Source organism: Mesoplodon mirus (genome assembly GCF_964341445.2).
Source record: "Mesoplodon mirus genome assembly, chromosome: 12".
In the NCBI taxonomy this organism is placed as follows: Eukaryota; Metazoa; Chordata; class Mammalia; order Artiodactyla; family Ziphiidae; genus Mesoplodon; species Mesoplodon mirus.
Genome location: NC_138988.1, coordinates 54359946 through 54376884, shown reverse-complemented (window position 1 = coordinate 54376884; position 16939 = coordinate 54359946). Strand labels below are relative to the sequence as shown.

The window sequence follows — 16939 nt, the reverse complement described above, 5'->3', positions numbered from 1 at the left end:
AATTGAAACTACAATGAGATATCACTTCACACCAGTCAGAATGACCATCACCAAAAAGTCTACAAACAATAAATGTTGGAGAGGGTGTGGAGAAAAGGGAACCCTCTTGCAGTGCTGGTGGGAATGTAAATTGGTGCAGCCACTATGGAGACCAGTATGGAGGTTCCTTACAAAACTAAAAATAGAGCTATCATATGATCCAGCAATCCCACTCCTGGGCATATATCCAGGGAAAACCATGGGTCAAAAGGATACGTGTACCCCAATGTTCATTGTAGCGCTGTTTATAATAATCAAGACACAGAAGTAACCTAAATGTCCATCAACAGATGAATGGATAAAGAAGATGTGGTACATATATACAATTGAATATTACTCAGCCATTAAAAAGAATGAAATAATGCCATTTGCAGCAACATGGGTGGACCTGGAGCTTATCATAGTAAATGAAATAAGACAGAGAAAGACAAATATCCTATGATATTGCTTATATGTGGATTCTAAAAAAAAATGATACAAATGAACTTATTTACAAAACAGAAACAGACTTAGAAAACACACTTATAGTTACCAAAGGAACAAGGCTGGCCGGCAGGGAGTGATAAATTGGGAGTTTGGGATTGACATATACACACTACTATAGTTTAAATAGATCATCAACAAGGACCTGCTGGTGGCTCAATGGTTAAGAATCTGCCAAAGCAGGAGACACGGGTTCGAGCCCTGGTCCGGAAGATCCCACATGCTGTGGAGCAACTTAGCCCGTGTGCCACAACTACTGAGCCTGCGCTCTAGAGCCTGCGAGCCACAACCACTGAAGCTCGCACACCTAGAGCCCATGCTCCATAACAAGAGAAGCCACAGCAGTGAGAAGCCTGCGCACCACAACAAAGTGTAGCCCCTGCTCGCTGCAACTAGAGAAAGCCCGTGTGCAGCAACAAAGACCCAATGCAGCCAAAAATAAATAAATTAATTAATTAAAAAATAATAATAATACCTGAGAAATGTACAGTATGACCTCAAAGGAAAAAAAATACTAAGCACAGGGAACTCTGCTTAGTATTCTGAAATAACCTCTAAAGGAAAAGAATCTGAAAAAGAATAGATATATGTATATGTATAACTGAGTCACTTTGCTGTATGCCTGAAACTAACACAAATTGTAAATCAACTGTAGTCCAATTTAAAATAAAAATTAAAAGAAAATGCTAAGGATGCAGCACTAGAAAAAAAAAGAGTCCCTGTCCTCAAGGGACTGGGTGCCTAATGAAGAACTACTATGCTAGAAAGACAAGTACTGCATGAATAGATATAAAATCATAACTTAAGGACTGGGCTGGGTGTGTGTGTGATGATTGCAGAAAGATAAACAAAACAGAGTTAGGGGATAGCTAATAACAGGGGTTGTTATTTCAGGCACTTGGGTCATCTGAAAGTACAGAAAAGAGAAACCAAGAAAATAGGTTTTTCAGAGTTGCTTGAGGAGGGAACAAATGGAAGGAGGTGGCCAGTGTGTTACTGTTTTATAAAGAAGGAGGAAAGCCATGAACTCACCATCCCTCCAGGACAAATCAGGAGAGTTGTTCTCTTCTACAAAGAAGTCTCTGTCCTGGCTTTCGGCTTGTCTGGTGTCCATGCAAGTGTTTGCACCGTGTGTGGTGTGTGGGAAGCGGAGGAAGGTGGGTCCTTCAGGGCCCCCTCTGGGAGCACAGCAGGCACAATATTCACGTCACCCCAGCCAACCGGGCCCCCAGGCTGGCTGACTTCCAAATCCCTGGCCATGTCGGCCTTTGAATAGCAGCTGACACACAGCAGCCAGCTGAGCAAGTATTTTCACAAGAGGAGAAACACAACCCCAGCTTGCTGCAGCCTGTGAGGCAGACAAAACATGCAAAAGAATCAAAAGGAAAGGAGGGAAGAAAAAAAAGAGGGGTGGGAGAGGAGTGAAGAGAGCCTGGGATCGCAGTCTTCATCTGCCTGCATTTCCAGGCAGGATAATTTGGAAGGAGGGCAGATATAAAAGTCAGGGTTGTGCTCAGGGGAAAACTGCCAACAACTTCATGGCTCTATGAAGTTGGAACCACGATCAAAATAGCAGCTGCAGACCAGATGCTGACTTTCAGGGAGTGAGCATCTCCGCTGCCTGGGTCCCCTCTGCGCTCCAGAGCCGGAGACGGCAGACTTTTTCTCCTGAGAGCCTCCAGCCAGACAAAGAGATGCTGTGGGGCCGGGATGGGGCGGTGGCCCTCAGTGAAAGGACTGAGGGGAGGATGGGATGGGGGTGGGAAGAAGAGCAGAGAGATCTAAAAGTTTCTTAGAACAGAGGCTGTGTGAGGCCCTCAAGGAAATCCCAAGGTCCCTGTTGCGCCTATAGGGAGGCAGCCAGCTGAGGCGCGAGAGGGAGCCTGGTCCCAGCAGGTGGTCCTGCCATTGGTGAGCGGGGCGTCTGCCTTGGGTTGGGTGCCTCGGGTCCTGGAACAGGAGCCCAAGCTGAGCGTTCTGCAGGAAAAAGAGGGCAGGAAAAGCCACAGAGAGAAGGAACACGCAGTGAGTCAGGAAGGGGAGGGAGCTGATGAGCCCTGTGCTAGCAGGCAGGTCACCACGGGGACAACCAGAGCATGATCCCACTGGGGACCCTGGCAGTGCACAGAGCCCGCGTGCACCTCAGCATCACACCCCCAGCTCAAGGAAGCCTGGTTTATCTTCCAACCCCCATCTGCTGCTGATTGAGGGCTGCCCTTGGGGCACGTTGGGAGGGTGGACCCCAGTTGCTGGCCTGACCCTCTTGGACTTGAGCCAGCGTGGGTGCACAGCGTGAGTGCTGAGCGCTGTGGCCAGCATCCTAGGGTAGTAAGCGTGCCCTCGGCCGGCATCCGCGGTTCGGCATATGTGGATCCAGCCACTCACGGATCTTGTACCGTGTTTACAGTCCACGGTTGCTTGAATCGTGGATGCAAAGCTCGCATATACAGAGGGGCAAATATGGGGCTTGTGCATCTGCAGATATTGGTATCTGCCTCTGGTCCTGGAACCAACGCCCCACGAGTACCAAGGGAGGACTTTGTTAATGATGGCCAGCACTTGCGCTTTCTCTTGTTTTGTGGATACAGAAACTGAGGCATAAAGAGTTGATGTCTCTTTTCCAAGTCCTCATGTCTGGTTTATGATGGGTCTGGGGTAAACACAACAAATAATACCCCTACTTATGATGCATACCATTAGCACTTTTTTTTAAAAGTGCTAAACTCGATCTTACTCTCTAAGCTGTTTGCTTTTTTTTCTTAGAGGCATTTCCAAAATTTTTTTTTTTTTTTTTTTTTTTTTTTTTCCGTACGCGGGCCTCTCACTGTTGTGGCCTCTCCCGTTGCGGAGCACAGGCTCCGGATGCGCAGGCTCAGCGGCCATGGCTCACGGGCCCAGCCGCTCCGCGGCATATGGGATCCTCCCAGACCGGGGCACGAACCCGTATCCCCTGCATCGGCAGGCGGACTCTCAACCACTGCGCCACCAGGGAGGCCCCAAAATTTTTAAAAGATGTTATTTATTTTAAAAGATGGCACTCTCTGAACTAACCCCACTCACCTTCTGACTTGCTTTCTCTGCAGTTCTTCACATTATTTGATCAAAGGCACAAAAAGAAAAATGCAACAGTCTCATTTTTCTCCATCTCCACCACCATCAGCTTTATCCCAGGGGGAGCTCTGGAGCACGAATTGCACAGTAGTCATCTCCTCTAGAGGCAAGACAGACTGTTAGAACTCCCGTGTTGACCTAGCAATCCCACTACTGGGCATATACCCAGAGAAAACCATAATTCAAAAGGACACATGCACCCCAATATTCATTGCAGCACTATTTAGAATAGTCAGGATATGGAAACAACCTAAATGTCCATCAACAGAGGAATAGATAAAGAAGATGTGGTACCTATATACAATGGAATACTACTCAGCCATAAAAATGAGTAAAATTGGGTCATTTGTAGAGACGTGGATAGACCTAGAGACTGTCATACAGAGTGAAGTAAGTCAGAAAGAGAAAAATAAATACCGTATATTAATGCATATATGTGGAATCTGAACAAATTGGTCTATATGATCTTATTTACAAAGCAGAAATAGAGACACAGATGTAGAGAACAAATGTATGGATACCAAGGGGAAAGTGGGGGGGATGAATTGGGAGATTGGGATTGACATATATACACTACTATGTATAAAACAGATAACTAATGAGAACCTGCTGTATAGCACAGGGAACTCTACTCAGTGCTCTGTGGTGACCTAAATGGGAAGGAAATCCAAAAAAGAGGGGATATATGTATATGTATAGCTGATTCATTTTGCTGTACAGTAGAAACTAACACAACATTGTAAAGCAATTATACCAATTAAAAAAAAAAAACAACTCCCATATTAATTCGTCATTGGCTACAGACTGCCCTCCAGGCCAGGAAGCTCCCATCAACCAAGGGTAATTCTCCATAGAAGGGAGAAATTGTGAGCCCTTACAACTCAGCGTTTGCAGCACCTCGGGGCTGGTGTTCTTGGCTTGGTAAAGGGGGTCTAGGCAGGCTACCAACCACATCTGCTATGGCAGCCTAAAGAGTTGGAAATGGAGAGTCAGTGGACTGATACATTGTCTAAGGAGCAGTTTATGTCATATGCAAATCATATTACATTACATTACATTATATTATATTATATTATACATACCTCAGGGCATGGCACTAAGAGAGCATCATTATTTGATTAGATTGAATTACAGGATAGCTCTGGAGGGGGACATGGAGGTCATCTAGTTCAGCCCATTCATTTTATAGAAAAGAAGATTTAGGTCAGAGTAAACCCTTACTGGGAACTTAGCTCTTGCTTGAATTCAAGCCAGCTCATATTTATTGAAAGCCTACTGTGTATAAGGCACAATTTCAGCAGACACAAAACTCAGCCTCTGCCTTAGGCCTTAGGAGTTTACAGTCCGGTAAAAGATAAGGGACTAGAAGAAAGAAATAAGGTGTATAAATACTATGCAAATCCAAGTTCAGATCTCACCCCAAGAGCAGTACAGACTAAGTGTTATGGGCACTTGAAGGCAAATGCAGACACACAGAAGGATGGTCTGTGCTTGTCTCAAAGTGGTGGAGGAGGGGAGGCCTTCATCCCAACTAAGGAAAAAGAAAATACCCTGCCAGCTCTTCTAGTTGGGTGAGGCGGAAAAAGATAAATATGCAAGTAAGGTTCTGGGAAAGGGGGAAAATCAAATAAACAAGAACAAGCCATCTCTTTTCAAAATGTCATTTCGCCTTAAATGCTTCTTCAATTCTCAGCCTGGAAGGGCAAATTATTGAAAGTTTCACTCATTAAACAGGGTTATTTTGAAGTAAAGGCCAAAGGTCCTATTTATTTTGGAGGAAAATGGCAAATCCAGCCTACTTTTCCCTTTTGTCTCAGGCATGTTTCAGTACTGGAGTGATTTTATTTTCTAAATTGTCCTGTGATGCACTGACATGGGTATTGTCCCAGAGTTTATGTGTTGGCCACTTTGGACAGCATCTAAGATTAATTCATTCATTTGCTCAACAAAGCATTTATTGAGAGCCTGTTGTATGGGAGGCCCTGCCGTGTGTGCCAGGAATACAAGCATGAGAAAGGGACTCTGAACCTGCCTGCAGATGCTCACCGTCTGGTCGAGTGAGACAGATAAGCAGTGGCTGTACACCCTAAAATAGAACTCTGCCCCAGATGTCTAATAAAGAATGGCTCTGGGGAGATTCAAGGAAGCTTCTATAAAGATATCGACCCTAGAACATGAAGGGGGATCAAGATGGCAGAGTAGGAAGACCCTGAGCTAACCTCCCCCCGTGAACATGTCAAAACTACCACTACATATAGAGCAGATCTCTCTGAGAATGACCTGAAGATTAGCAGATCAGCTCTTCTACAACAAAGACTATAAAGAAAGAACCACACAAAGTCAGGTAGGAGGCAAGGACAAGTGATCTTGTCCAGACCCACACCCCTACTGCATGACCCAGAAGAGGAGGGAGTATCACAAGCTCAAGGATCCTCCCTGGGAAGCAAGAGGTTCGAGCCCCATGTTAAGCACCCCATCCCTGGGGTCTGGCACTGGAAGATGAGCCCCCTTGGCTGGTTGGAAAACCAGTGGGGCTTACCAGAGGACTGTAAGAAACCAAGACCCCACTCTTGAAGAGCACACAGACAGATTTGCTTGCTCCCTGCCCCAGAGCAGAGGCAGCACTCCAGGAAAAGTCACGGTCCATGCTCACTTCAGATCCAGCTCTCCCACCAAAGCCACAAAGGGCACATGCAGACTGCATAGGGATGCACACAAGGGTATGCCTTCAAGATCAGGATAGATAACTTTTTCACTTAATTTAAGAGAGACAAACAGAAATAGTCAAAGTGAGAAGACAGAGGACTCTATTTCAAATGAAGAAACAAGATAAACACCTAATGAAACAGATAAATAATTTACCTGATATAAAGAATTCAAAGCAATAGTAATAAAAATACCTTGATACAAATGAAAATAAAGACACAACTTTTCAAAAATCTGTGGGACGTAGCAAAAGCAGTTCTAAGAGGAAAGTTTATAGTGATACAGGCCTACTTCAAGAAACAAAAATCTCAACCTAACTTTCTACCTAAAAGAGTTAGAAAAAGAACAAACAAAGCCCAAAGTCAGCAGAAGGAAGGAAATAATAAAGATCAGAGAGGAAACAAAATAGAGATCAGGAAAACAATAGAAAAGATTAATGAAACTAAGAACTGGCTTTTTGAAAAGAGAAACAAAATGGATAAACCTTTAGCCAGGCTCACCAAGAAGAAAAGAGAGAGGACCCAAATAAAAAAAATAAGATATTAAGGTGGAGAAGTAACAACTGATTGATATCACAGAGATACAAAAAAAATCGTAAGAATACTACTAACAGTTATGCCAACAAATTGGACTACATGGAATAAATGGACAAATTTCTAGAAACATACAACCTGCCAAGATTAAATCAAGAAGAAACAGAAAATTTGAAGAGACCAGTCGCTAGAAGTGAAATTGAATTTGTAATTTAAAAACTCCCAGCAAACAAAAGTCCAGGGCTGGATGGCTTCACAGGTGAATTCTACCAAACATATAAAGAAGAGTTAATGCCTTTATTTCAAAAACTGTTGCAAAAAAATTGAAGTGGAGGCAACACTTCTAAACTACGAGGTCAGATTTACAATTTACAAATTCTGGGAGGTCAGCATTACCCTGACACAAAAACCAGACAAAGGCATTATAAAAAAAAAAGAAAATTACAGGCCGTTATCCCTGATGAACATAGATCTTCAACAAAATATCAGCAAACTGAATTCAGTAGTACGTAAAAAGTCTCATACATTGTGACCACGTGGGATTTATTCCAGGGGTTATGGATGTTCAGTATCTGCCAATCAATCAATGTTTTATAGTACATTAACAAAATGAAAGAATAGTCATATGATCATCTCAATAGATGTAGAAAAAGCATTTGACAAAATTCAACATCCATTCATGATAAAAACTCAACAAGATGGTATAGAGAAAACACACTTCAACTTAAAGACCATTATGATAAAGCCACAGCTAAATAACATTATACTCAATGGTGAAAAGCTGAAAGGTTTTTGTCTAAGATTAGGAACAAGACAAGTATGCCCACGGTTGTCACTTCTATTTAACATATTATTGCAAGTCTTAGAGCAGTCAAACAAGAAAAAGATATAAAAAGGCATCCAGATTAGAAGGGAAGAAGTAAAACTGTCACTGTTTGCAGATGACATGAAACTATACGTAGAAAACCCTAAAGACACCATCAAAAAACTATTGGGAGTAATAAATGAATTCAGTTAAGTTGCAGGATACAAGATTAATATACAGAAATCTGTTGCATTTCTGTACACTAATGATGAACTATCAGAAAGAGAAGTTAAGAAAACAATCCCATTTATAATCAAATCAAAAAGATTAGGGCTTCCCTGGTGGCGCAGCGGTTGAGGGTCCGCCTGCCGATGCAGGGGATGCGGGTTCATGCCCCGGTCTGGGAGGATCCCACATGCCGCGGAGCGGCTGGGCCCGTGAGCCATGGCTGCTGGGCCTGCGTGTCCGGAGCCTGTGCTCCACAACGGGAGAGGCCACAACAGTGAGAGGCCCGTGTACCACAAAAAAAAAAAAAAAAAGATTAAAATACCTAGGGATAAATTTAACCAAGGAGGTAAAAGACCTGTACTCTAAATACTATAAGACATTGAAGAAGGAGATTGAAGATGATACAGATAAATAGAAAGATATCCCATATTCATGGAATAAAAGAATTAATATTGTTAAAATGTCCATACTCTTCAAAGCAATCTACAGGTTTAATGCAATCCCTATCAAAATACCCATGACATTTTTCATAGAACTAGAACAAATAATCCTAACATGTGTATAGAACCACAGAAGACCCTGAATAGCCAAAGCAATCTTGAGAAAAAAAGAACAAAATTGTAGGGATCACACTCCCTGACTTCATATTATACTACAAAGCAGCAGTAATCAAAACAGTATGGTACTGGCACAAAGACAGACATATAACACAGCTCAGTAGAACAGAATAGTGAGCCCAGAAATAAACCCACACACTTTTGGTCAATTAATCTACAACAAAGAAGGCAAGAATATACAATGGTGAAAAGACAGTCCCTTCAATAAGTGGTACTGAGAAAACTGGACAGTTAAATGTGAAAGAATGAAATTAGAACACTTTCTCATACTACATACAAAAGTAAAATGTATATGTGTGTACACACAACACACACACAAAATGGAATATTAGCCATAAAAAAGAATGAAATTTTGCCACTTGCAACAGCATGGATGGTCCTGGAGGGTATTATGCTTAGTAAAATAAGTCTGAAAGACAAGTACTGCTTGATTTCACTTACATGTGGGATCTACAAAATAAAACAAGCAAAACAGAAACAGACTCACAGATACAGAGAACAAACTATGGTTTCTTGCCAAAAGGGTTAGGGGTGAGGGGGATTAAGAGGTACAAACTACTAGGTATAAAATAGATAAATTACAAGGATGTAATGTACAGCACAGGAAATATAGCCAGTTTTTTATGATAAATTTACATGGAATATAATCCATAAAAATATTGAGTTACTATGTTGTATACCTGAAACTGATACAACATGGTAAGTCAACTAACTATACTTCAATAAGAAAAATTAGAAGAAAATCAGCAACCTGAATTTCCCTTAAAAAAAGAAGAAAAGATTTTGTCCTTAGTTGAAACCTGAAGTCCTAATGAAATGTTTACATCATCCTTCATTTTTTTCTTTTTAGCAAGTATCACTGAAGGAAAGTTACCTTTTTAAATTCTGTTTGTTGGTGTTATCAGTCTCTCTCCTCTGTCATCTAAAACAGCATTTCTGAACCTCTTTTTCATTATTACTATTGCAAGGAGCCTTTGTAGACATTTTTTTATTAATCACTACTCCCCATGATTTTTCTCCCTGTGGGAAAATTATACATGATATAAAGTTCACCAGTTTAGCCATTTTTAAGTGGTTACAATTCAAAACTTAAGTGGTACAGTTTGATAGCATTAAGTACATTCACAGTGTTGTGTAATTATCACCATTATCCATTTCCAGAACTTTTTCATCCTCACCAACTGAAACCCTGTACCTATTAAACAATATCTCTCTACCTCTTCTACCCCCGTCCCCTGGCAACCACTATTCTGCTCTGTGTCTCTCTGAATTAGCCTGTCCCAGGTACCTCATATAAAGGGAATCATACAATATTTGTCCTTTCGTGTCTGGCTTATTTCACTAAGCATAATCTGTATTGTAGCATCTATCAGAATTTCATTCCTTTTTTTATGGCTGAATCTCCCCAGGAAATTTAATACCACATATGAAATCTATTTATGTACTGTGGACCTCTGTAGGGCCACAAACCATTGTAATATGTAAGATTTTTCTACCTCCCAAGAACCAGAATCGCCCCATTGAGATGTCTGCATTAACACCTGAATCCCCTGACCTTGTTGGTCTTGTTCTCTGCTCTGTCCCCAGCTGTTAGGACATCGTGGGCACTCAACAGTCATGTGTTGAATACTTCTCAAGCTCCTTCCACAACCCTTCCTTATATTTGAACCCACAAGAATTAAAAACTGCCCCTAGCATAATCACAGGTGCATCACACTCAGTGTCTTAGCTGTGCACACCCTTCTCAAGGGCCCTGTGTTTGCCTGCTCTCTCCAACAGAAGTGAAGGATTATGAGCCTCCATTCGGTTCCAAGGTGCGGGAGCATCCCTGTGTCGAAAGCATGAAGGACAACGTGTTGAGAGATCGAGGACGACCCGAAATCCCCAGCTCCTGGCTCAACCACCAGGTAAGGAGTGACTGTTGCGAAGGGCAAGTAAAATTCATCCAGAGTAATATCTTAGGTAGGAGAGAATTCCTGGCTATTGGGCATCAATCTGAGGCAGGTCCCTTTGTTTTCCATGACCCTGTTCACTTTTCTTTATAAAGAAGTTTCAGTAAAGTGGGATGACCTTGTTATTGCATGTTCTACCTACCATTCAGAAAGGGCTCACACAGAATCGTTTGACGGGCATTTGTCATATTGTCCAAGCCGTCTTGCTTCTGAGTTAAAATATTTAGTTTGCAGCCTGTGCCACTCACCTCTTATAGGGAGTTTATGTTTTGTTCCCTTCTGGGTTCCAAATGTTTTCTTCTGGGAATCTTCAGCTCTGGCAGGTAATACTTACTGAGAAAGAAGGGGTGTTTGGCAGCCAGCTGGCCTGCAAGGGGCTGCTGTGCGCTCAGGCTGCGGCAGGTGTGTCGAGAAGGAGGAGGCTGGGATAAAGGAAAGCACAGAAGAGCAAAGGGCAAGGGAACAAAGAGGAAATCTGTCTTTCCAGAACTTCCTAATGGCTTCTTTTTTTTTTTTTTCTTTTTAAGCAATGGTAGGTAAGGCCATCCATCCATAGCAGGGCAGTGGTTCTGACATACAGGGAGACCTATCCAAATTCCCCTCATCAAAATGCCCCCAATCAGAGGAAAAGAAGGAGGCATAGGTTGTGAGAGCTGGGGACTGTCAGGCACAGCAGGGAAGAGCCGTGAATGAGGGAGAGGGGCCTTGTGCCCATAGCTCACTGACAAGACTGTCCTTTCCATTGACGTAAACCTTTTATGGCCGCCTTTGGCTGAATTCCCTTACCCAGGGAAGGCTGGGGCTAAGTCATAGGTTTCCTAAGGGCAAGGCAAATAATTCAGATAAGAAACAGAAACCACAGTCAGGTGCAATCAAGGAGACAGATGGAGCAGGAAGCCTGGTGTGTGCCAGCGCTGGCCAAGAGCCACTTCAGCGGACAGACCCTGATAAAGCCGGGGGAGAGCGTGGACGAGGCCGTGGCCCAGGGCTTCTCCCTGGGTTTCGGGAGGGCCTCTTTGACTTTGAAAACGCAAGACTATTTTGTGTTCACTCTGAAATCAGAAGGCACTAGTATTGCTTCTTTCAAACTCTTGTTGCCTCCTCTGCTGTACAGTTCTTCTAATGAAGCCATTATTCATGATGATAAAATTCTGGAAATAATTTGCATAATACATTTTTTTCTCTTAATGAGATTTGTTGCCCTATTTATTTCAAGTTAATGCTCAATATTTTATTTAATTTACTGCCTGTAATTACAGTGCCGGAAAAAAATAAATGTTACTTGTGTACCAACAATAACACTCCACTCTTAACAGGGCCATCAATCAATACCAACAATTAGGTGAATTACACAATTCAACATCATGAACTCGCTCACAGGGCGGGAAGGGAGGGTCAGGTTCCTAGGTGTATGGGGAAAGTTGTTGGTTAGACTGCAGACAGGAAAGTGCCATTCTCAGGGCAGAGTTGGGATTGATCCATCCCATCTGGCCACTCGTGTGAGGGGACACCAGTGATCGGGCTGGGCCTCTGATTGGCAAGAGCACAGTCTGTTTCCGCCTATCGGGCTATCTAGTTAATCCGTGCCTGCTTTAGTTCCAAAAAATGACTTGAAATAACAAAAATATTTGCAATGCAAAATAAAAATTAAAGCCATGAAAGAAGACCCTTGTCACGCATTGTGGGCAGCGTTTTCTGGATGGGCCTTTTGAATGGGGCCTTTATGGGGTTAGGTTGAACTCTCTGAAACAGCCTGCAGGACCTACGAAGACAGACAGGGTCCAGCCTGATGCAGGAGAGGAGGGGCCTAGCAGAGGGTCTCCTCAGCAGCTGCTGGAAGATGGGACTTGAACCCAGAAAATGCAACCAGACCAATGCCTGGACTTCACTCAGATATTCAGTCCTGTTTACCTAGAAATGTGTACATGATTCCAGCTCATAAGAATCTCTGGAAAAGGCAAAACCATTAAGACAATAAGCAGATCAGTGATGGTCAGGGGCTGAGGGGGAAGGAAGGAGGGGTGACGAGGCGGAGCACAGAGGATGTTTAGGGCAGTGGCCTTCTGTGGGTACTGTGATGAGGGACACATCTGCCAGAATCCACGTCCTGTACGTTACCGTGAACCGTGTTCTGGTTGACTTTGGTTGATAGTGATGTGTCAGTGTTCGTTCACCGATTTTAACAAGTGCACCACACAGATGCAAGGTGTTGATGGCGGGGGAGGTTGTCCGTGAGGGTGGAGGGCGTATATGGAAACTCTCTGTAATTTCCACTTGATTTTGCTATGAACCTAAAACTGCCCTCAACAGTAAAGCCTAAAGCTGTGCCCCTCCCCACCAAACAGAAAGGTGTGAAATGGCATTAGAAGCCCACTTCACGGGAATTTTCAGGATTGGGGATGCTGCTGTGCCCCAGAAGCCTAGCGGGGGGCCTTGTGCTGTGTCTTCATTTCCCCACTTCCTATGATCAGATGGCCCCGGAACGTTGGCCGCCTGCAGCTGCAGTCAGATAGTGCTGGGGACTGGCCTGCAGGCGGGGACAGAGCGATGGCGGCAGAGACGAGGCAGGGGCTGCCTTGCCCCCAGGAGCCGCCATCCCCTCTCAGAGGCCTGTGGACCCTCTCCCCCTGCAGGGCATCCAGATGGTGTGTGAGACGCTGGCCGAGTGCTGGGACCACGACCCCGAGGCCCGGCTCACGGCGCAGTGTGTGGCCGAGCGCTTCAGTGAGCTGGAGCATCTGGACAGACTCTCGGGCAGGAGCAGTTCGGAGGAGAAGATTCCCGAAGACGGCTCCCTGAACACTACCAAATAGCTCTTCCGGCAGCCGGCCGAGTATGGCTGCCCCTGTGGCCAAAGAACAGAGGCAGCAGGAAGCTGCCCCTGAACGATGCTTCCTGGAACCCCGGGGCCGCTCCCTCCCCACCCAGCTGGGGAGGGGGTGACAGGAAGCGTCCTATGTCTTTGACTTTGTCATAGGATAAGCTGTGTTAGCACTTCCTCAGGAAATGAGATTGATTTTTACAATAGCCAATAACATTTGCACTTTATTAATGCCTGTATATAAATATGGAATAGCTATGTTTTATATATATCTATATATGTCTATATCTATCTATACAGCCATACTCCAGAAAGAGGTGAGGAAAAAGATCAAATATGCCCAAGAAATGGGTTGGATGGGCGAGCTTGGCACTGAGCACAGAAGGAAGGGCTCTGGGGAAGCCTCAGCACTTGGCAGTCACTTGTGTGCTGGACCTCTGAGCACACAGGGGTTGGGGGGGGCGGGGGGGCGGTCATTGCCTTCAGACAGAGACTCCAGGTCTCAGAGCCTGCTGTGGCCAAGTTGCACTTGCTTTTGCAAAGTAATAATTCCCTGTACTGGGTCCTGTTCTGGCCATGGAGCTGATTGGAGTCGCACTGTTTGGGGACCAGACCCTGGGGTCCCCGTGTGCCATCATCTCTCCTGGACTTGTCACCGGAGCTTCACGACCCACCTCTGGTTTGTGAACCTCCTTCCTCAGCTAGTTCAGAAATTTTGCCCCATTTTAATTGCTTAAATGTTTTAAGCCCCATGTTTTACCTTCACAGGCTACAGAAAAATCAGGACACATTTCCCCACCCGTGAAATTGCCACACCTTCTACTAATAAGAAATTGTTATTTTTTAAAAAAATTCCCCCCCATACCTAGGTTACTGTTCCCTGTTTCCTAAAAGGGAACAGGTCTCCCTTCCAGGTTCTTTATGTTTAGTATTTTTTATCACTCTTGGTTTCAGTCTCCAGCTTTCTATGCAACACTAGTAGGTTCTATGCTCTGGGCTTCAGGGGACTCGAGCACATTTCGGCCAAGGGGAAAGTATTTGAGCAGCACAGCACTGCCACATCAGGAGTCTCCTCAGGCACTCTGAACGTGTGTTTTGCTTGGCCAGCACAGTGTTTAACAAAATCGAGGCACTTTTTAAATACTTGGAGATTTTGCAAAAAAAAAAAAAAAAAATTTTAGATCCTCAAGTAATTCTAGAGAGCAGATGGTTTCCAGTTCTCTCTGGTCCACATCATTCACAGACGCAGGTGTGGACACTCTTGAAAGCTGCTCACTTCTGCCATGAACGTTTGTGTTTTCCACCCACCCCCACCCTAGTCTGGGAATTAAACCTGCTTCCAACCAAGGGCCCCTGTGAGAAATGTGCATCCACGCACTCCTTCTCTGGCTTATAGAGTATGATTTTGATTCCCTTCCTGGGGTTAAGATTTGAAGCTGGCCTTCTTTTGGACTAATGGGGACCTCCTCTGGGTGGTCCCTGTTAACCCACATCTCTTTTGCTTGTATTTTACGAGCTTCCCCCTCTGCTTTCAGAGGGAGCCCTTTACTCCAAGAAGCTGTCATCATGGTTACTGGTCTCAGTCACACCTGCCTTCCCAACCTTTGCAGAATTTGAATGTGGGACACAGGAGTCCCACATACAGTTAGGAAATCTGTGTCCACATGGACAAGAACAAAGAATGTGCTTTACTACTCCATAGGAAACTCGTTAATCCACAAACAAGTGTTAATGCTGCAAATAACAATTTTTAAAAAATGTTTTTGAAGCTTATTTTCAGCCAAATAGGAATATTGGAGAGGGACTGGCAGTGACCAGCTCTACTTGGGTTTTGGAAGGTCTCATCTCATTGGGGTTTTAGCAGATATGTTGAAGTTTGGGATTAGTTGGAACTTTTAGGAACCCTGCTCTGTGGGGTGGGCTGAGAGAGTTAAGGTAGTTTGACCCGCAATGCCGTGGAAGTGCCCAGAAATCCCCTGCACTTTAGGGCTGGTGAGGCTGTCCCAATAGTTGTTGCTCATTGACCTCTAGTGGTGAATTTCTAGAATACTGGTCCATTATGGGATCTTCCAAGAGTCAAAAGAGCTTTATCACTTCTGGGTGGTCATCAGCATAAACTGGAATGTAGTGTCAGATGATACTGTGGCTTGTTTTATGTTTGTTTCCCTTATTCAAGAAAAAGACCAAGGAATATCATTCTGTAGTTCCTAAAAATACTGACTTTTTTCACTACTCTACATAAAGGGAAAGTTTTATTCTTTTATGGAACACTTCACCAGTACTCATTTATTAAAATAGGAATGTGAATGCTATATACTCTTTTTATATCAACTGTGTCAAGCACTTATTTTCATTCTATGCATTGTTTGTCTTTTATATAAATAAAATGTTTATTCAATTGAATAAAACAAAAATACTCAGGTCAGCTTCCTGCCTCCTGTTCCTATTCATAGGGGTCCACGAGCCTCATTTAGTTATTTTGCAGTTTGTGCAGAAAAAGCCACAAGACAAATCCTCTCCAACTCTTCCATATTCATTGTCTTCTTCAACTGACAGTGTCAGGTCCCTGTTTTTAAAAAAGCAGTCACTTCAGTACTGGGAGATGTGGCAGATGCTGGTGGTGGCTTGCCCCTTATCCCAGGTCCGGCACCATGTCCCTCTACGTCCCCGACCACCATCTCCTCTGTCCCTGGGTCCCGGGAGCGGCCCGCATCCACACATGGCTTCTCGCGGGGTGCGCAGCCGGCTCCGCGCATGCCCACTTCTCCGTCCCCACTCCTCTCAATTAACAGGCTGCCGCTATCTCCCCCCCGCACCACCCCCCCGCGCCATGTGTCACGCTTCCTCCCTCTTCCTTTCTACCCAGCCAGCCCATCCCACTTGGAGCTTTTTCATTGAGGTATAATTTACATTCGACATTGTATGTTTCAGGTATACAACATAATGACGCAATATTTGTATGTACTGTGAAGTGATCGCAGTAAGTATGGTTAATATCCGTCATCATACAGAGTTACAGGATTTTTCTTGTGATGAGAACGTTTAAGATCGACTTTCTTAGCAACTTTCAAATATGCAGCACAGTATTATTAACTATCGTCACCATGCTGTCACACATTACATCCCCAGGACTTATTTATGTTATCAACTGTAAGTTTGTACCTTCTGACCCCCTTCACCCATTTCATCCACTCCCCACCCCCTGCCTCTGGCCACCACCAGCCTGTTCTCTGAATCTCGTTTTTGTTTTTTTTGTTTTTTTTCCAATTGCACATATAAGTGAGATCATATGGTACTAGCCCTTTCCTGACTTATTTCACTAAGTGTGATGCCCTCAAGTTCTGTCCATGTTGTCACAAATGGCAAGATTTTATGGCTGAAAAACATTCCGTTGTATACATACGCCACTTTTTTTTTTTTATCCATTCATCCATCAATGGACCCAAGTTGCATGGCTATCTTGGCTTTCGTAAATAATGCTGCAGTGAACATGGGGCGCAGATATGTTTTCAAGTTAATGTCTTCACTTTTTTCAGATAAATACCAAGAGGTGGAATTGCTGGATTGTGTGGTAGCTCTATCTTTAACTTTCTGAGGACTGTCCACACTGCTCGTCTCCATAGTGGCTGCACCAGTATGTGCAC

At 44.0% G+C, this 16939-nt stretch overlaps 1 protein-coding gene across 1 annotated transcript in view; it reads left to right on the top strand.

Annotated features, from left to right (window-relative positions):
- Positions 1-15720, top strand: part of TGFBR2 (transforming growth factor beta receptor 2) — a 96775-nt gene extending 81055 nt beyond the window's left edge. Inside the window, exons 6-7 of the mRNA XM_082639742.1 lie at positions 10302-10429; positions 13108-15720. Coding sequence (XP_082495868.1) covers positions 10302-10429; positions 13108-13287 — 308 coding nt within the window. The 3' untranslated portion in view covers positions 13288-15720. The remainder of the gene's footprint in view (positions 1-10301; positions 10430-13107) is intronic.
- Positions 15721-16939: the final 1219 nt, after the last annotated feature.